Source organism: Chelon labrosus, assembly GCF_963514085.1.
Source record: "Chelon labrosus genome assembly, chromosome: 10".
NCBI lineage: Eukaryota > Metazoa > Chordata > Actinopteri > Mugiliformes > Mugilidae > Chelon > Chelon labrosus.
Window position 1 is genome coordinate 14,293,075 of NC_140360.1, and position 22,077 is coordinate 14,315,151.

The 22,077-nt window shown below is 44.6% G+C and overlaps 1 protein-coding gene across 1 annotated transcript in view; it reads right to left on the reverse strand.

Annotated features, from left to right (window-relative positions):
- LOC311494077 (ERC protein 2-like) overlaps window positions 1–22,077 on the reverse strand; it is a gene marked incomplete at both ends in the record, with an annotated part of 113,134 nt that overhangs the window by 25,476 nt on the left and 65,581 nt on the right. Inside the window, 3 exons of the mRNA XM_084552933.1 lie at window positions 8,276–8,436; window positions 11,952–12,104; window positions 17,633–17,726. Coding sequence (XP_084409059.1) covers window positions 8,276–8,436; window positions 11,952–12,104; window positions 17,633–17,726 — 408 coding nt within the window. The remainder of the gene's footprint in view (window positions 1–8,275; window positions 8,437–11,951; window positions 12,105–17,632; window positions 17,727–22,077) is intronic.

Below are 22,077 nucleotides of genomic sequence, written 5' to 3' on the forward strand. Positions count from 1 at the left end.
AAGATGCACGCATTAAAGTGCACCTGTTTAAATGGTGTTAGTAGGTATTAGCCTTTTAAAAACACTGAAGGCTGCTTTTGTGCTAATTTTTTTATCTGGTTCTTTACATGAGCAAGGCATAGTCAGTCAGAGTCTTAGCTAGGCATGCCATATATTGTTATTTGCAAGTTGGGCTGCTCTTAAATGCCGTCATCTGGAATTCAATACACGAACGCAGACGGAGATGACAGAAATATAAAAGCGTGTGGACACTAAACTCAAACAAACTTTCAAAAGAAGATACTTTTAGCACTTCCATTTTTAAGTTAATGTACCCGCAAATCCTGCACACTGGTGATCTAGTTCTTTAGTCCTTGATCTAAAGATGAAAACTCCTTGACCTAAAAAGGATCCGATGACAGAAACATGAAAAGAAAGTACAGCAATAATCAATGAACAGCATTTTTCAGTCACAGTTCTGATCCCTTTTTAGGACTTTGAAGTGATCCCTTTTTTTTTTTTGGTGTTTGCACTGGCACCAACGTCAGGAACGATGATTAATGGCCAGCCAGTGATTGGTACAGCACCGTTATTTCTGCCCGACAACAGACGACGTTGCACGCGGGCTGAACAGAGACTCGGCTTTTCTGTTCCATTTCTTAAGGCTTAAAAATGTTAGGAGCATTTGTTTACGCGGTTAACTTTTTACCAATGTTTACATGAGAATTGAATGTTAAAATAAACCCACGTACGCCGCAAATCTCTGATCTTCACTTACCTAAACATGCATTTACATCAAGACATTCATATTTGCCCAGATTCTCAATCACACATACACACACTGTCTGTAGTCCATGATTCATCTGAGGCCTGACAGCCATGCCATTGTCTTTGCTCACATTCCCTCCAGCCATTCTTGTCTCTGCAAGATTCTTGTGTTGTTTGTTTAGTGGTGACCAGTCCTGTCTCTACGTAGTCTGTCCGCCCACATTAAGACCTCTTCTGTCCTATTGATGCTGGCTTCAAAGACGAACGGCCGCGCGGATTAAACCGTGGTTACCATTCTGAATAGACGTGACGCTTGCCCCAAATAAACTTTGGTTTTTAGTTTTTGTGTGTTTATTTCCTGCTTTTCCTTCTCCTTTCAGCGGGCACAGCTTTGCTTTCTTTTTCCTTTCTTGGACACCAGCTCTGATATTGTAAAATTGAGACAAACGTTTTATAGCAGCGCTGTGAAAGTTAACAGTGTCTGTGATGCTTGTGAACGGTAATTTCTCACCACAAACAAATAGCACAAATGTAGTTTTTGTTTTTACGAGATTGAAATCTGAGTGGAGAGCTTAACTGCTACGACCTTCTCTTTTTATTTTTCATTTCTTTTTTCTCTCTTTCCACACTTCTACTCTCATTTCCTATTCTCCTACTTTGATTTCTTCTTCTCTCTCTCTCTTTCTCTCCTCTCCTTCCCAGTCCTTGACTCTGGATGCCCACTGGCCTCATGAGAACAGTCATGTTTCCAATATGTCTCCATTTAGCAAAGACCAAATGAACAAGAGCTGGGCCAAAACAAGAGCAGGGAAAATCATCACATACCCACTGGCACAATCTGCTTATCTTTCACTGCTAATAGCTCTCATGCTCTTCAAATAATTCCTCCTGTGCGCGTGCACACCCACACACACACACACACAGACAAATGCATGTATTCACATGTTGTTGGCTGTACAAAATAATATTCAATGAACATCAGCGAGGATATACATGCTCATCCAAACTTGCTTGGGCTGTTTCCTACCTCTGCCGAGAAGTACATAATGATAATTACAGTTTGGGTCTACATCCCTGAATTAAGCAGATCACACACACACACAAACACACACACACACACAATCCAGAAGTGCCAGGGGCTTGCTGTGGTGCATGCTGACTGGTGTACAGTGTTGGAGCAGCCCGGTGCTGGGAAGTGGTCCGTGCAGCTATTGTTCTCTATTAAAACCTCCTGGGAACAATCTCAGCAAGACCGAAAGACGCGCACGGCCAATAAAAACTCCAGTCAAACCAGCAAAGTCAGAAAAAACGACGCACTCATTTGGGGCATTATTTAGCAATATGCTATTGTGACAGAGGAAACCATTTAGTTTCTCGTGTAAACGTTGCAGTCTGAAGGGTGAGAGAGCGGCAGACAGGGGAAGATAAAGACAGGGACGTGTTTACACTCTGATAAAGACAGACAGACGTCAGCCGGAGAAGCCGCAGAGGAGAAAAACAGGAGCAGGAGCTCAGGTGTGTGTGCCAACCACAGAGGCTTGGAGGTGTTTACAGTGTGTGAATATATGCCAGTAAGCCCCATTGACTCACTTGTGTGGGTATACCAGCATTTCATGTGCCCATAATGGTAAACCATGAGGGCATTTCACTAAGCCACTGTTTTAATGGCTGTTTTACAACGCAGCACATCCAACAACATATTACATGCAGCTGCATTTAAAGCAACTGTCCCACTTTCTCTCTAAAAATCACTCGCTGCACATTCTCCTTGCAGTTCCAGCTAACCCCTCGCCCTCCATCTCAGCACCCACCTATGGAACCATTCGGATATTTGTGTATCTATCTAAATTTAAATTCATTTAACTCACGGGCACATCTATCTGCACTTCCTCCCTCCCTTCCTCCTCCTACCCTTCCCTCTCTTCATTCCTCTCCTGACCCTGAGGGCAAAACTGTCATTTGGGAGGCCGTCACTAGTCACCTCTGGGTGCTGTGTGTCCTGGGCTGCCTCTTTATGGCCGCACGACCCACCTAATCAATTGCCCACTCTTGCACACATACACGCACACGCACACACACAGTCACACACAGGGACTTGCAATCAATTAGTCTTGAGATTTATACAACCGGGTAAACTTGGGGGTGTCCCCTAAGGCCAATCAGAGAGGGCTTTTCCCGAGTGCTCTACAGCTACAACAGCCAAACGACACTAATAAGTTGTGTGTGTGTGTGTGTGTGTGTGTGTGCGCGAGCAAGCATGTGCATGTGCTTGTGCGTTTGCGACACTAATTAGCAGGGCTAGTGCACCGACTTCCTCAGCACCATTTCCTGTGATAGTAATTATTAGGTATGTGTGATAAATTCCAGGCCTTCTTCCATCCGTCCAGAGATAGAACAAGAGGAAAACAGACAAAATAAAGAGAGAGAGAGAGGGAGGCGGGAGCGCATTTAATCCTCAGAGGAAGTTAAGGAGGTCAGTGTTGTAGGAGTGATGAAGCAAACGTCAGAAGAGACAATTAAAGAACGATTTTGCTCCAGAGAGACGCTCAGTATCTTTCCATCTTTCGTGCAATTCTTTTGTTTTTGTGTGTCACAACCAACCTATCTTCACTATGTCCTTAATCAGTTTAAAACAAAAAAAGTTCTTTCTGTCTCTGGAAAGGCTCCTCCATCTCAGTTTAACAAAACACACGCACTGTATCTGCACTTTTGTCCCTGCCCGACCAAAGTCTTTCCAGCGTCAGCGTATTTAACAGTTCAACTTTATAAGACAGCTCTGGCCTCGCTCATAGATCGACTTTAGGAGTCAATCTGCGTCAACCTGCCACTTCATGCTTCACAAACCCTGCAATAGTGCTACAATAGTAACCAAGCTGTACCATACTGTAGCGTGTACACTGTGGACTTCCAATTCATATCAACTTCATGGAGCCGTGCTTGCCAAACATGTGGACATAAGTGCCAATAAAATAAGTGGTGATAAAAAATAACCATAATTGACGCAAGAACTGCCAAAACCCTGAGAGAAGGGAGTTCAAGACATGACGCTTGCAGACTGCCGTCCAAAAGAAACGGTCCAGAAATTTTGATTTAATTTTAGCAACACAGAACTGCTTTAATTCAATTCAAACGCTGAATGTAAATGCACATTTCTGGACTGTTCTTTTTCCTTCCCTTGCTGCTTACTGTGTGGGACCAGGTAGAAGCGTCTAATTTCTGAAGTGTATTTAAGAAGGACTTGAAAGCAGGGGTTTTGCATGCGATGAAGTCCTCCATTGACGAATCTCTGAGCAGGAGGAGGAGGAGGAGCGGGGGTGGAGCCTGCCTAGGCCTCGGTATAATAATACACCTATGGGCTCAACAGCTGACACGTATGTCGAAGGTAAACACGCGTGTCAGAGGGCACGGGAGCACAGACAGACATGATGAATGGCCCGAAGTTCCCACGAGGCGACACACACACAAACTCGCCCGGGGTGGAGAGGAAGGTGATGTGTGGTCAGCCCCTCCTCATCACCGCAGCACAGAGAATCCCATTCACACGCTGCACTGACCCGCTATGTCTCATCATTACCTATCACAACAATGGCACTGTAACAGCATACGGTGCATGTGGCCGTGCGGGCGCGCATCCATCCACTGTTAGTTCCTGCGCGCAAATCGCTTCGACTCCGCGCGTTTATATTACATTTCATAATATGCGCGCATACTGTATAGTTTAACCTGTGTGTGAGCTTTTTGGGTTTGCGGGGGCGTGTGTGTGGGTGTGTGTGTGTGTGTGTGTGTGTCTAGGCTCCTAAGAGAGATCAGTGAGCGAGGACATGACCTTGCCAGTACAGCTGGTCTCTCTGTGTGTTTAGTCAGTGTAACCATGGCGATGGCGCTCTGCAGACAGGATGTCTACGTTGGGGATTTGAAAGTCATAATGTCGCTACTGCTCTAAGCTTCATTATGCCCTGAGTTACTGTAACTAGCCAACAGATGGATACATGAACACATCGTGGACAGAACCTAATTTGGGGTTAGATTTTAGGGGTTATTACATTTCCACTGTGAAGAATAGTTTATATGCCTTCGGCGGGGCTGTTAAGCGGAGCGAATGACCTGATAGAAATTAGCGAGTTTTACATACAGTTCATACTTGACTTTGGTTTTGTAGAACGGCATGAAAAAAAACTACTGTTCATCAAACAATTAAGATATGATGTGTAAAGAGTGTACAAATAGAGCTCCCCTGTCTCTGTTAAGTTGAAGAATTAAGAATTATGCCGTTGTTTTGGTTACGTTTGGTTAACACAGACACCTATAGTGATGTCATAAGGAATCACGGTGCTCCAATCTCAGCATCAAGTCAGTTGGGAAGGAAGAAACAGGTCCTTTTATGCTAACCCTGACTCTGGTCCCTCCCACTCTTCACAACTCCAATCCATCTTCCGCCCCGTTCTTTCTTCCACCACTCTCTCCATCATTCTCATCCTCCCTTCCTCCATTCATCACCCCCTCCATCAATCACCCCCTCACTCTGCCATCCTTTTTCCCCCCCCCCATCATTTACTATTTCCTCCCTAAATCTTTGCTACACACTCTCTTTCTTTTTCTCTGGCTCCTGTAGAGTCGGGATTTCTGGCCCGGCTACACCCTGCCTCCATAACGCACGGGGAAAGAGGAATGAAGTGGTCAAAACAGGGACGACCCCGATTTGAAGGCCACGAGCCAAAACACGTCACTCAAATAAAGCGGCCGCACACTACAAGTGTCTTCTTTTTCCTAACGCCTGCAGGATTTCCCCTCCGCCGCTGAAATCTTCCGCTCGCCGCTTCTCCACTTCAAAAAAAATTTCCACTTTGTCAGCTCGGATCCTCTTTATGTGCCTCCCTCAAAGCTGCCGCTACCTTTTCTTTGCTCCATCATCATTTCCATCAGTAAAATGTAAACAGAGATAACATCGCCTACATTCCCAATGTCTACGGGAGGATCAGGTTCAGTGAGCCACTGCAGTGTTGTGGCATGTAGTATTATCCCATTCAGACTATGGAAACATCTCAATGACAAGCTATTCAAAATGTCCAAACACATAATTTCTCTATTGTACACCTACACCCCGTGACCCTGGACTCGTTTAATGACTAGCTCCTCTGGAGGCCATCTGTGTCTGTGTGTGTGAATACTGTACAGTATGGTGGAAACTCAATCTGGTGTGGGGTGATAGAGGAGACCCGCACTGCTCCTTATACATCAAGCATTCAGCTCGAAATCTTTAAAAAAAAAAAAAAAAAAAAAAAGAAAGAAAAGGCAGATATGAAAATGCTCTCTCTATCGCACGCGCACACACACACGAAGAGCAAGGGAACCCAGCATGCAATGGGAGGATATTGAAAATGATTTTTCCCCTCTTGTCTCTTTCATTAACAGTGTTGAAAAGCCAAGAGTTCTCTCCCTCCCTCTGGCGTATACACACACACTGAAAGCCCCCTCGATTCACTGGGGAACATGCCTCACATGGTTTGCTTCAGCTGGTCTTCTTGACAAATGCCACATTACCGCGAGAGAGAAGGAGAAACTTGGCATGCAATCAAGCTTCTCTCATGATTTCTAAGATTCGAAATACTTCAGTTAGCGTAGCCCCTTTCTCTTCCATCCTCCCCTCGCTCTCATATTTTTCCCGCATTCCCTCTCGCTCCCTCTCCCTTTCTTGTTACCTCTCTTTCTCTGCCCTATCTTTCCTGTTTAGTTTCCCCCCGCGCTAGCTTGGACCGGAGCCCCGCTGTGGGAACACGGCCCCCTTTTTTTTTAAAGCAAAAAAAAAAAAAAAAAAAGCCACAGTTTGTGTAAGTACGTGCATGTCTGCAGACGTGAGTGATTATATGTGAGTCCCACTGAGGCCGTGTGTACGTTCTGCGAGCGTATCTTTGCGGCTTGTTCAGATGTATGTCAGTCTCACGAAGCTTTGCCCCTCGCAATTCAACAGTCCTTTAATCCTCATCATCAGTGACCCCAAACCCCTGCCTCCAACCCCCTAACACACACACACACACACAGACACACACACACACATGTACAGAATCCAATGCACAACAGACCACACACGCGCTCACGCCCCCTGTGCCCCCTCTATTAGCTCTTACCAGCGCAGACTAAGTCAAAGTCTTGCACACAAAACCAAAGAACCCCATCTACTTTGTTGCTGTTTATGCCAGCCAACCATCACACTAACCTTCCTCCTCAGACATCTTTCTAATGGTAATATAATACTAGTGTAGTGCCGCTAAAGAACAGAAATATCACTCACATGCCAGGTCACTGAGCATTTTTGTAATTTTGCGTACATACCTAGAGATTGTGTCGGTATCATGTGTAATGCACTTCCTCTGATAAATATTTCCGGTAACGCTTGGATGGTGGAAATTGGAACAGACAGGAAGATGGTTTATAAGGAGTGTGTGTGTGCCTGTAGACAGACAGGCAAAAGGCACAACCATGCGCGCACACACACACTGCATGTGCACATTCTTTCAGAGTTAGTGTGATCGGAGGGGCTCGGGGCGCAATGGGTTTTAAAAAGTTGTGTTTTCAATACATATGTGCCAGCCTTCCCTTTTGTACTGTACTGAGTGGCTGACATTAAAGGCATTTCTCTGCAGCACATGACAGCCAGATATGTGGTTCCATGCTCCTTCAATCAGGGCGCTCAAAGCAAACACACATGTAGCGGGCCCACTGACAGATCACTGAACTCGCTCACACATTCGCGCGTACCCACAGAGACACACACACACACACTCACACATGGGGATGCAGACAGTCCTGGTCCAAGCTTTTACTGAGCTTCCTACTCCTCTAGCTGTCTCTCTCTCTCTCTCACACACACACACGGTCGCACAGACACATAAAAAGCCGGACACGCATTTTTTTCCCTGACCTGCTGTCAAGGGCTTGCAGCACCTGCCCTCAATAAATGTAACTTCTCACAAAGCGGCTACACTGCAGACGACGCATCAGAGCACACCTCAGCGCTGACGCCTGTATAACACTCGTGCGCAGACGCACATGGGAACAGGTGAGCGGATAAAAGTGTCTAATACGATATTAGAGACAGGTTTTCGTGCTGCGGCAACAAATCTGCTGTGAGTTATTATTATTTATTTTTTTTCTGATAAGGCACTGAGCAAATCATGCCAGTGTTGATAAAAAATAATCCTTGACGGTGCCTTTTTATGGGCTGTCAGCCTCGACCACAAACATTTGGTGCGGTTTATTATTTTTTTTCTTAGCGCCACTCTTGCCGAAGTCCTCGACATATATATATTTAAACACGATACAGAAAGCCCACACACTGATCAATTTAATGTAGCCCAGTCCTGCGCCGCTTTTAACTGCGACCAAAATAATAAACATATAAATGGAATTACAGCTACTCAAAGACAGATATTACGATAAGACTGCTGTGCCGAAGTCAAACCTAATAAAAATGGTTCCCGAATGTGTATGATACCGTACATGCATACAGACGGATGAGTGTGACACTCACTTCATCTCCAGAATCTCCTCCAGCTGTTTGCGTCTCTCCTGGCGCAGGCTGTTGAGGTGTCCGTCTCTTTCGTGGAGGGACTGCTGGGTGGAGGACAGACGCATTTTAGTGGCGTCCAGCTCCTGGCGCGTCTTCTCTAAAGCTCCCATAAGCTCCTCCAACTATTTAAGGGGAGACATAGACCAACAGTGTGAAAACATACCAGGATGCTCATGTATGTACACAATATCTATTCTACCCTTAGTCACACACATTCACACACCTATGAGGAAGTGGTAAAGCTAGTCAGATACACAATGCCCTTTGTCTGCATGCTTGCTTGTAGCTACTCTAAAGTATGTGTGCTGGACTGTTAAAAGATGAGATGCAATGACAGCCTCAGCATGAAAATCAATAGCCACTTGTCATCTGGGAGCAGCTGAAATGACTGGGGTTCATAGGCTGGTTGAATGATATGTTCACTGACCCTTGCATCGGAGACAAGGGTCCCCACTCCTCTCGCACCTTTCACCACTTATTTTAGCTCACCCTCAAGTGTGGTTCTACTTTAGAGCAGGTGAGGATAATGCTCACCCTCTGAGCTGCATCTCCTCCCTCTGCGCACACATGCCCTGCAGCCATGCAAAGCCTGTGTGTCCAACCTGAGTGTCTGATCGACAGGATGTGACCTCAGGGCGTCATTATCCCGAGACAGGAAGTGTCTAATTGTCTAACAACAAGCACTTCAGAATAGGATGCGGTACTAGGCAGGCTTGTTCGGATGATGTAAATGGAAAACCACAAGAAGACAAATTTATCTTCGTTTAATCCCGTTGATTTGCAAATGTGTGACATAAGAGTGTGGCGCAATAAATACATGAAATGAGCAAAGAGAATAAGGGAAAGGAGAAGCAAAAAAAAAAGAAGAGAAAGGGAGTATTGGGGGAAAGCACTCCATGGGGTAGGACATGAAAAAAGCAATGGGCCTCTTTTATGAAGGGGCCAAATCGTTCACACATTTTCAGGACACTCTCCATCTCCTCCAGTTTTCTAGGTGTGTTTCGCAGATGTCAGATAATGTGCTCACTGACTGTTCATGAATAACAGCATATGGAGCAAGAGAAGAAAGGGTGAAGGCAGAGCGAGCGGGGAATACAGAGATTCCCAGAGGAGGAAAAATCGACAACTCTCCATCATAACTTACTGGAAATGTAACAATGCATTGTTTTCAATAAAATACACCCAAGGCTCCTGCCAACAACAACTGACCTCAGCAGTTTCCAGCCGTTAACGGACCCAAAATCAACAGGACATCCAACCGTCCGAAATCACACGTTCTAATGCTGGACGTCTTATTCCGGGCTTAAATGAATACAAAGCCAATCTTTTCATCTCAAAAGCCAGGGGTCACACTCACAACTCCATTTACACCCAGCACATGTCCATCAACCCTCACACCCCAAATTTCCCCCTCCCACTCCCTCATTAGTCCACCACCCAGGCTAGCCCTCACTTCACAATCACATCATTAATAAGGAATACAATGCATTTTAGTGAAATTAGGGACCTAATCAGCTTAGCGGTGAGCCTGTGCGTGCTAATTTAGCTCAACTTCAAGGCAAAGCCCCCCAGTCAGCCCAAGGCTCGCTAAGACTGGCCCAAAGCCCCTTTAGTTGATAAGCTGATTGAGGGCTCAGAGGTAAGGGCCAAATCCCTCTTGTCCATTTGCGTCGTGTTGCTGGTTCAAAGGCCTGGTTCAAACGCCACAGAAGGGGGGAGCCGGAGAGAGACAAGACCAGAAATGGAGAGAAAGGGAAAGCGAGGGTGGAGATAATTGCGTGAGACAACTTAAGAAGGCAGATAGGAAAGAACGAGGCTCGGGACAAAGGATGGACAGCAGAAACGATTTTTTTACGGGGAAGATAAGAGACAAAGAAGGGCAGAGACAGAGTGAGAGACTTAGACTACAGGGGTGTGAAGAACAGTGACCCAGGGCATTACCCATGCTCCATTTCAGCAGGTCAGGCTGATGGAAGACTTTCACCGCATTACACATCATGAGACTGATTACTCCGGGACGGAGGGGAGAAGAAAGAAGAAAATCAAGCAAGGAGTGAAGGGGGGAATGTGAGAATGTGAGTCTGGCAGGGCGCTCTGTAGCGGTGCCAGGGTCAGGTGATGTTTTAGAAAGGCCTATCCTTCTTTCTATGGCCTCCACACACACTTCTACAGACTCTGAGGCAGGCATGGCAGTCGACTGGCCTACTGTCTGACGTGGTAATGGCACGCTGACTTGCTGCCTCTTCGTGCAGTGACGTCATGTTAGCTTGTAGCTTGTAAGCGCCAGCGGCTGAGTTAGCTTGAACGCTTGGTGAACTCGACAGCGTGGCTGAAAATCGGTTCTAGCTCGCGTCATGTCAACTTGCCAGTGTGACCGCATGCTAGGTCATTGTGTTCTCTGGGTGTTGGGTCTGGATTGACTTAAAAAATGGTCAACTATGGCTTTTGGGGTCAACGAGTGTTAACATGTCACAAGCTAAGAACGGATTTTCCTGATTCGTCCGCACATGGGTAAACTCGGGTCAACGCTGAATCATCCGCCCCTTTGCGTGCAAAAACTCCCACAGACATAAGTATAATTCTCTTCCTTACTTCTCAGTGGATCAGAATATTGTTTGATAAACACAGTATCCATGCTGAACGTAACTCAAGCGTGCAAAGTGGAGAAATTACGAAAAGGAGGAAAAAACAAGCCAAAGTTAGCATTGGCTCTCGCTGAATTTTCTAAACTGAGTTTGACCCTGCTTTACTTCGCCGCTCCGTCCGCCAATCTCCTCTCTTCATCTTTTAAGTTCTCCGAGGGAGCATACGTGTGTTTGAAGCAATGCAGCCACCATTCTGCCTCAAAATGTTAGCTCTTGTTTTAACCGCCGATCGCTCTCATATTACTTGTGGCACTCATAAGTAATGCGGGGTCATTCTCATTCAAATGCACGCTCACACCGAGAGGAAACACACTCCCTCGCCCTGTTTCTCTTTCCCACCGCAGACACACCTACGCGCCCGCACGCAGATACAAAAAGCACACACATGCAGTTTTTTTAGACCCTCTTATAGAAGAAAGGACAGACGGATAGATAGTGGGACATATGGAGTAAAAGGGCAGCCTGTCCTCCATCAAGTATGAAAGCCCAAAGTTTTACTTTGTTAGTAAATTATGATTACATGCACATGAACTCACAATATGTCAAACATATGCTTAGATCTTCAAGCATGCAACACCAGATCTTAGCAGAAGAAAATAAAAGTAGGCCACTGGAATTTCTCGTTTCAGTTTTATATTTCACTCTCACAGGAGAAAACAAACAAGTGCATCTTTAGAGAAGCTAAATTAAGACAATGGGGCAATAACAGAGGCGAATATCCGTTTTGTAATAATGATATTTGTTGGGTAAGAACAACTAATTAGGCGATCCCTCATTAGCAAAGCGTTTGCCTGCAGTTGCATTTTCAGCCACATGGGGGAGTAGTTAAGTTCCTCACATTTTCTTAGTGCTGAATCATCTGATCAGTTTAAAATGTAGGTTTAGTTGGCTGTGTGGAGGTGCACGAGGCTGTACCTGTGCGTATGAAGGCGTATGTATATGTGTGTGCTGGTCTGGAGGCCTCTTATAAGTATGTGTAAAATCAGGTAAACCTCTCTCTGGGCCTGAACACGGGCAGCCTCCTCCTGCGCCCAGAGGGCCTCCCTATGGGCAGAGGTGTTCATGCTCTCCCTCAGTGCCCTCTCCAGCTCCATGATCCGCTCTGCTGTCTCCCGCATGGCATCCTGGGAAGTTGAGAGAGGCAGCTGGGGAGGGGTGAGAGGAGTTAAGAGGAGGAGGTTTGGAAGCAAAGCAGCAAAATCCAGGGGGAAAAAAAAGTATATTTCTTTGAGAATAGTTTGTCCAAAAAAAAAAAAATTATCAAATAGTTTTGCACTGGTGTAAATAGAATTTGAGAAAGGTGTAACTGTTGGTCCGTTTGCTCAGAAGAAACTGCATCAATTAATAATAGAAACAAAGGAAAGACAAAAGCTGCGTTGAGAGAAGAAACAAGACTCCTTGGAGAAGAAATAGACACAGCCAAGACAGAGCAGAGCGATAAGTGATGGGGACAGAGTTTGCAAGCGCTTGAGTGTGCAAATTTGTGGGTGCGGGGCGCGTAGAGAAGACTGTGCACGTCTACATGCACAGTTTGTGTGTGGCCTCTCTGACACCCATGGTGAGTGGGAGAAAATGATCCCTCTCCGCACCAGTTGATGGAACTGAGAAAGAAAACACTAGACAGAAATAATAAACCCCCCGATTCTCTCTCAGTTTTTTTCCTCCTCTCCGACTCTTCGGATTCAGAAAGCGTTGACTCGCTTTCAAGTTCACACGTTCACACTTTCCCGGGAGCATTGTAGCAGCCTTGCAGTGGAGTGGAGAAGGAAACACTTTGAAGCAAGAGTTTGATTGTTGCAAAGCAGCTTGACGCCAATCAGATCAGAATCTGAAACAAACTCTGCACTGGGAAAAAACTCGATATCAGATGTTGTAGATAATAGAATTAAAGTCACATTTTGATATGCCTTCGGATTTCATGTAAACACTGTTTTAGCCACAGTTTGTCTGCAACAGAGGCAGCATTGCATGATTCAATGCTAACCCTAATCTATCATTGATAGAGAGACAAGCTATCAACCGTAAAAAACACTGTATGCCAGAAAGCAGAGCACTGCAAAATGTGTGCTTTGAGCATGAGATTGGATTCCTCATTGCCACAAACTTGATAACACACTTGTAGACCCTTCAAGCAAATGGATATGACAAAGTACGGACTACAAGTGACAGGAAGGTATGTCAGAGGCGCATTGTGAAAACAGAGTAAGGATGTGCGGGAGGCTCTGTACACCTAACAGTTAAAGTAGTGATGAATGACAATGAATGACGGAACGCTCTTAAACTGACATTTCATCACAGGAATGGCTGTTTCACAGAGAAACTGGGTCATGTAGCGAGACAGTGACCCCAAGCAGACAAGCTGCACTGCAAATGAATAGTTAAAGAAGAACACAATTAATGTGTTGGAATGGCCATGTCAGAGTCTAATCTAATAGATATGTTGTCGAATGACCTGAAGCAAACAGTTCATGTGGAGAAACCCAACAAATTTCTCTGAATGGCTTTAGGCGACTGATCAGCAGTTACCGGAAACGTTTAGTTGCTATTATTGCTGCACAGCAGATACTGAAACTAAAGCTTCACGTTCATTTGCAATTCACAGATATGTACAAATGGTTAATTGTCTAAATTAACCATTAAATAAATATATGCCCATTTTTATGCAAAAATGTAGAGAATTTTGAACTACGCAAAAACTTTTAAGCTGACACCGACTCTCTGAGTAATACGGCGATACAGGCCTAGAACTGCAGCAATGGGATTATCGTCGAGAGTGATGAAAATATTGCCAGGCGAGGCCAATCACAAGCGGATACTTGTGGCTCGTCACGTCAGCACGACGCAGCTGGAGGTGAGCGACAAACACCCGCACTGACACACACTCACACACGCACACACAGAGGCAGGCTGTGTGTGTCAGCAGTCCAAAACCATAATTGGATGTGACAGACGGGCAGTAATTCGATGCACCAGAATCAACAAGTACTGGTCTGACCCCACCCGACAGACAGAAACCCGCGCATGCACACACACACTCACACACACGCATCCCACTGAGATGGGACTGCCACCGCTGGACCCCCGAATGTAACCTGACCAGAAAACTGTGTCTGCCTGTGTGTGTGTGTGTGTGTGTGTGTGTGTGTGTGTGTGTGCACTTGTACAGTATATGTGTCTGCGCATATATGAGTGTAACATGAGTTTTATTAGTAACAAAAGATTATTGTTGGCTTTCAGGAATACAAAGAATGGGAAAACGCGCAAGAGAGACACAGACAGCAGTGGAAGGATAATTGCCTTTGCAGCACCAATCATCACCCAGTGCCCCTGGGATGGATCATTATGGCTCTGGCACTTTCTGTTTTGATGGAGGGATTACAACCACTTAAATGAACGAGCGGAGAGTGAAAGAATGCACATTTTCAGCATCGACGATCCTCCGCTTTACAAACACACACACACACATCTGTCTTTGTCTAAGTCAACTGTTTTGTGTGCGGCATCAAACTTTAAGCTCCACGTTTCATAATTTGAAAATATGATAAGTACGTGCGCAGGGCCAGACGTTTCATATACAGTTTCACTTTGGCAACAATCTTGGAGTGAGGGAAAATGTGCTACCAGATTTCAGTAAGAATTTCTACGATTCCAGCTCTAAAGAGAGTGGAGTAGCAAGGATTCCCGATGCCTCTCCGTTACAGATAAAAGAGAAATAAAAAAGCCTGTGTGAACGCTTGAAGTGAATACTTCCGATGTGTGTTTTCTCTGTGTTTGTGAAGTGCAGCATGGCGCGATGGAGACAATGGAGCGAAGAGATGCTATCACTCGGTCCCACATAAACTGTCCTGGAATGATGGGGAGAGTTTGTTTGTGTGTGTTTACCCTCGGAGCGTGCTGTGTTCCTGATGGGTCTGGAGATAAAGGGAGCGAGAGAGAGAGAGCAGAAGAAAGGAGGCAGAGGCCACGACACAGTCTCGCTGCCGAGCAGACACAATATCACAGAGGGCTCAACGTCTCGGTAGACGGTGGGCTGGTTGTACAGTATATGGTCTTACTTTAAAATCTTGCTGCTACTTTATTTATTAACATACTGCTCCTGTAGTAATTTTAATGTTTTTAGTGTTCATTATATGAAAATATATCATGTGGCGTACAATAACACCTCTCTGGTATTTATACCTTATTAGTATTATTCAAAGTTAGACTGACGGTTTGTTATACTTTTCTTTCGAAACCTGCACTAACTACACACTGTATTATGTGTCTGGTAAAATTTACAAAAAAAAAAAAAAATTTTAATGTAAAAGTGATTCCTGAGGCTCATAGTAACTTTTGATCTCAGATTTAATTTTTGTTGTAGCTACCAAGCTTGGAAGAATGGCAAAACATAAGTAAATAAATATTTATCACTCTACTACAATTATCTGTCCATCTTAGTTTCTGGTTGCTTTTCTGAAGAGAGAAATTGTAGAGATTAAAACATACGAGACAATTAAAAACATACTGTATCTGAGCATGTAGACTGAAAACCTCAAAGAAGAAATTGCTGAACAGAAAGGGCATAAATATGTGTAAGGGAAGGTTTTGGTACTGTATATGATTTGCAATATTATGTTAAGTGCTGACGGCACAGTGGCGTGGTTGTTTAGCACTGATGCCTCACAGCAAGAATGTTCCAGGTTCCGGTTTAGCTTAGCATCATACGTGGTGTTTGTTAATCAGCTCTAGAGTTTGCATGTTCTCCCTGAGTCTGCGTGGGTTCTCTTCGGGTACTCCGGCTTCCTCCCACCGTCCAAAGACATGCTCATCAGGTTCATTGGTGATTCTTAATTGGCTGTAGGTGAGCATGCGAGTGTGAATGGTTGTCTGTCTCTCTGTGTTAGCCCTGTGATAGACTGGTGACCTGTCCAGGGTGTACCCCGCCTCTCGCCCGATGACAGCTGGGATAGGCTCCAGCAGACCCCGCGACCCTTCAGAGGACAAGCGGTTACAGAAGATGAATGGATGAACTGCTTGTGCGTCCGCACTGAGTCACAACTGCGCTTTGGGCTGAAATGCCAATGGGAACATGTTCAACACAGCAGTGCTAACATACAGATATTTAGAAGGTATAGTGTTTACCGTCACCGGCTTAACTTAGCATCAAAAGTGGCGTTTGTTAATCAGCTCTACATGAAAAGTACAGCCCAGGCAAATGGGCCTGGTCAAACATTTTGGACCCTGGCAATGTTCAAAACTAAAAGTCAGGGAACGACCAACATGATTTGAATTTATCCTGAGAGGACATGACTGTGTTTTCTGCTGAAAGTCAACCTTATCCTGACACTGGAGGAAAAGCAAATAAGGTCAATAAAATAAGGACTTATTCCATAAACATTACAGATATTTGTACCAAATTTCTTCAGTCTGATAAATTGTTTTTTTTAAATATTTCAGTTTATTGTTGACATTGCCACGGAGGCATGCCGCTAGTGCAGCCAGAACGCATTGTCAAATATTTTAAGTGCTGCGATCCAGAATGGGTCAGTGTTACAAAACAAGTGTGGATGAGTGAAAGTATGCGAGAGAGTTTATAAGATGTCAGCACAGAGTAAACTCTCCAAAGTTGCGGAGGCCCTTGGATTGAAACTGCAAAATAAGAACGAGCAGCGCATTCTGGTAGTGCAAGGCTTTTTGTAACCTCAGCCACTCTCAGGTGCAGGCAGCTGCTCTGATGACCAACCAAGGCTCCTGCCAGACGAAACAAGACCGAGCAGCACAGGAAACCAGGAGGGTGGGCCATCACAGTTCAATGACAATAAACGGGAACTTGAGATTGATTACCTGCATCTGCTCAAACAGCAGTATTTCCTTTGGTCAATATTTTACACTATGCCGAATACATACTGTAACTACAAAAACAACTCACCCGTACGACTCACTGTGTAGACACACTCTATCTCCCTGACACTGCTCTCCAGCTTGACCCTGTACCTGGCAGCAGCTTCGCGTCTATTTCCAGTTTGTGATTCTCAGACACCGTTTAGATGCAGAAATAGGACTTTGGATGCTGCCTGCCAGGATACACAGAAATAGCAAAATAGCTCTACCAAAAACAGACGGAGAGAGACTCTTGCTCTGTTTGGCAAAGAGGTACAGAGAGGGGTACTCTACTTCATCGGCCCCGTGGGGATAACCTGGCATGGCTGCACTCTGAATATTAACACCTCAGCAAGCACAGCTCTCTGGGCTAGTATATAGAACACACAAGAGTCAAGCTCTCAGCTGACATGTTGGCGTGCAAGCTGGTATACAACTACACAAACAACAGTGCGTCAGAAAGGACACATCAAGATGCCTCACTTGGCTTGCTTTGTTGCTATTCCATGAACTAATGTTCCTAGCACTGACTCTGAGGTCCATTAAGAGACGGAGAGCAATGCAGGACTGGAACAGGGATCTCTCTGCTGAGAAGAGCGGGATTATACAAAGAAGGAGCGTAGCAATGTGTAGAGATAGAGGAAAGAGAGGAGTAAAGATATCTGGGAAATTGCTTGCAAAAGAGTTGAGGAAAAGAAAAGACAAGAGGGCAGGTGAAATGAGTATGAGCTGATCTGAACTCTCTGCTTCATTAAACATCAAGAAATCTAAATTTAGACACACACGCACACACATACAGTATATATGTTCAAACCTGCGACAAAGAGTGCGGGTGTCCATCAGTCAGGACGTCTTTTCTCATTTCTGCCGGCACCGTCTGCTTCTGGATGTTCGGAGACTTAATTTGCCTTCGAAAGAGAGAAAAAATGGATGACAACAGATGGAGGAAGGATTGATGAAGAAAATGTCATCAATGCTCAATACATTCATTTGTTTTTCACAGAATATGACAATGGTGTACAGTCATGTGAAAATGTAGTGAATGGTTTGCCTTCTTGACATATTTGGACAAGCAAACATTTGATCCTATTAGAAAAGGTGACATTGTCAAAGAATTGACGCATTAAACAGTGAAATGTTTTTGGTCTGAATTTCTCTTTGCTGTTAAAGTGTGTGGTGTCACCACGCCAAGATCTAAAGCGCTCTCTAAAACCTATGGGGAAAGGATGGGGATGCCGAGTCCGTTACGGGATTTAAAATAATCTCAAAATAAGTTGTAATTGATCTTTCCATCGACAAGAGCGCTGGATTTTAAACAGCTTTCGAATTTATCCGGGACTGGCTGCCGAAGCAAACTCAGAGCGAAGAAGTCTCCGTGGACCCCAAAATATGATTACGGGATCTTGCAGGTAAATCTCCCAAGTGTTGGTGTCAGAGTGCGTGAAGTCTACAATCAGAGGGAGATTGCACAGATTTAAGAAGTGTGCCAGGAAAAATAATTTGCTGTCCAATAAGCCTTTTAGAGCCAAACTACAGTTTTCCAGCAAATGTAAAGGCGAAGACCACCACTTATGGAATAATGTGCTCCGGACGGATGAATTAAAGACAGAGTTGCTTAGCCACAGCAACAGTAGACATGTTTGGTACCACGACCAAAGACAGACAGCTTTTCAGGAGAAGAACCTCACATCAGCTGTGAAACACGGTGGTGGAAATTTTATGGAGTTTGGAGTTGCTCTGCTGCCTCTGTGACTGCTTGCAGATATGGATTCATCTAGAAATTCGGCATCACATCAAAGAGTGCTTGAAGGTGACCTGAGACTATCTATTCAAAAGGTGAAGATGAACCAGAAGAGGGACTACTTCAACAACAGGGCCGTTGGATTATTGTGGGGGGCATAGAAATGGGAGAAACATCATGCAACTGATATAGTTTGTCAAAAGCTTCAACAAGCAGATGTCACAGATTGGTGAGCATCAATTTAAAAGTTACAATGCTAGCTTTGAGTCTAAGCTAAGTAAACTGTCTTTGTCTGTGGGCACTGTAAAGAGAGAGACTCAAATGAATGCTTTCAACAAGAAAGCCAACGATTTCCAGTTAAGACAAGGCCTGTATTCAGCGTCGGACGGGTAAAACGGCAGATCCACAGCGTGCACAGCGAAGCAGGTGAAGACAAAGGCTGCATGTGTGTGTCTAGTCTTACTAACGTGGCAGACAGCGACAAGACGGGACTTGACTGATGGAGGTGAGACACTGCTGTGTAAATCTTTCAACAACAAAACACACAAACACATGCCGGCAGGAGACGCAAGCACACGCATGCACTCAAACGCACATTCCCGAAAAATAGATGCGCGCAACTTTGAAGATAGGAGTATGCCAACACACACACACACACACACACAAACACAACGGCGCGTGTTTACCAAAAATAAATTGGCTGAAGTGTATAAACAGACAGAAACATGGTTAATAAATCAGCTGTCAGCGTTGTGCGTCGCTGATTACAGAGCAGAACTGTGTGTTAACCAGCCAGGATGGCTGTGTATTTACCTCCACGCTCCAAGACGCGTTCCTTGTCATTTACCGAACACACAGAACAGATCTATCCACACACACATGCGATTATGTATATAAAAAAAATATAGATAAACACAATCAAAACACACATCTCTGAGCTCCCAGTTGGACATAAACACACACACACACACACACACACAAAAAGACGAAGAAGCTGACAGTGACAAATTAGTGCTTAAGAGAAACCCTCCAACACTGTAAACAAGCTGTGACCAAGCAGCTGCTAAAATGCGCCACATTATTATTCCGTATCCACACTGGTGTGTTTACTCTGGGCAAAACCTACAAGCTGCCCCCACGTGCAGGCAAATATTTGCTGTCACAGCCTTCAGAACGGCCTGTGTGTGTGCATTTTTACGAGCGACGCCGGCGTGCAACACATCAAACAAGATGATGCATTTTTTTATAGAGTCCCACCTTGCCACATGCGCGACGGCACCTCGCAAAACTTTTGAGGAATTCTTTGTTATAATAAGAGAAGACAGAGCAGAAGGGGAGTAGCCAACGTTTCTATCAATATTTATATCTGTTATTACTCCCCCTTCGGAAAACCACACATGCGGTCTGAACAGTCTGCCATTTCACGTCACTGGCTTGTAGCTTTATTTCTTTTTACAATCACCCTATTGTTGATTTTACGAGTTTTTATCATTTTTATGAGCGGGCCTTGAAAAGCGGCGCATAAATAAGGTTTATCATTCAGCTCCGCTAAGAATGAAGTATCTCATGCACACACAGCCAGGAGGAGGAGGAGGAGGAGGAGGAGGAGGGGGAGGAGAGGAAGAACCTGTTTATACTGATCTTTGATGTCTGTGTGTGTGTGTTTTTAGAAGCTCAGAGGCATGTCCATGGAGAGCAACGTTGCCATGAGGGGCATATCAGCTATCACACGCAGCCGCTACTGGCACAGGTGTATAAACCGGCGGACACGCTGGTCCCGTTTGTTAGCTGATACACCCTCATCAACCCATCAGTGCGAAATGAAGTGTTTAGACCAATGTGAAGGCAAATGAGGGCACGGAGAATGTGAATTAGGAGCAGACGGGGCTGGGCTGTCTTTGTGTGGAAACTATGAGGGAGAAACTGTGATTTGTTGATTACTGAAATAAGTAAATTCTTGGGGGGGGGGATGCAGTATTTTTTTTTTTTTTGCAGTGACATTTCTAAGAAAGATGAAGTGAGGGAGACAGAGAGAGAGAATGGTGTGCACGAGTCCAGCCCTTTTCCTAAGCTGAGCATAATAAGTAATTTTTCACATTTCCTTTTGCTTCTTCCACCTGGAGCCCTCCACACATCCTCCGTCCAACATAAGCAGCTCCGCTTTATTTCTGGCTGTCAAAGGAAAGCACAGTTTTTGTTGTTTTTCTTTCCCCTTGTGTATCTCTTTACACACATTTTTATGATGCTTTCTTTATCTCTTAGCCTTTTTTTCCATTTTCACTAGGATCATTTTTCCTCTTTCTCCCAACGTCTGTCTGTTTTTTTTTTTTGTTTTTTTTTCCCCTTATCCTATCCGTTTGGGAAAAATAAAACAAATGAACGGCCCTCTGACCTCCCTCGAGGATTACAGCTTGCGAGCCTTTGAGCAAGGCATCGAGAGCAACTGAACGGCTTCGGTGGAGGTGCTGAGCGGCCGGCGGCAGGAAGCTGCGGTCACTGAGTCACTACCAAATCTGAACGTGGGAATATTAAGTAGGGTGTAGCTGGAAAAGAGCATGCATTCTTGGTTGGCTTTTCCCAGGTAAATAAAGGTTAAAAGAAGTAATAACCTTTTAAGAAAAAAAATAAATAATCCAGATTTGTATCCCTCCCTTCATAACTCTTAATTCTTACTCTGTCTCTTCCTCGTCTCTTTTAATAAACAGCAGAGTGGAACAAAATCCTCTGATTTCAAGCAGGCAGAGACACACTCGGGCAGTTCCTACTCGGGGTTGCACAATATATTGAATAACAGGCAGATATGATCTGAAGTAAATATATATTTAGTTTTTTTTTTTCTCAAAAAAGAGTGCAGAGAAGGAGAAAAAAAGGGGAAAGCAAGAAAGTGTACGAGTTGGGTCAACACAGAGAGTCTGAAGTTTTATCTGAGGCGCTTGTCTTGAAGCAGCGCTGAGCGATTCAGGAAAAAAAAGTATTTTTATTACTGATGGATGCTTTATGGTGCTTAGACGTGGCTTATCGCTGCGCAAATACCATTTCAGTGTTGCCTTTCTATTTTGTCTGTGTGTGTGTGCGACGGGCGGCGAAACGGGCGGCGGGACTGCTTGCGTGTCTGCATGTTCAAATGGGAAAGTAATACGTTTCATATGCATGTCACATATTTTTGATGATGATTATGTATTTGTGTTATGACGGTCTTCTCGGTTGCAGGTGCAACCGGTTTATATTCCTACAGTAAATCAGGAAGTGATGGGAATTTTTTTTAATAAATAATTAAATTCCCTATGGACACCTGCAAGAAAAAACATAAAACAGTTTACAAACATTTTCATGTAAAAAATATTATATACAGAGGCTCTTATGTGTGCTTTGGCGTGCGTGCATACATGGGTGTGTGTTCGGTATGCACTCAACATCTGGAGTTTGATTATGGACGTAGGGATAAGGCCAATAATTATACATGTGTGTGTGTGTGTGTGTGTGCAAATGCTTTTTTTTGTCAGTGTATGAATACTTGT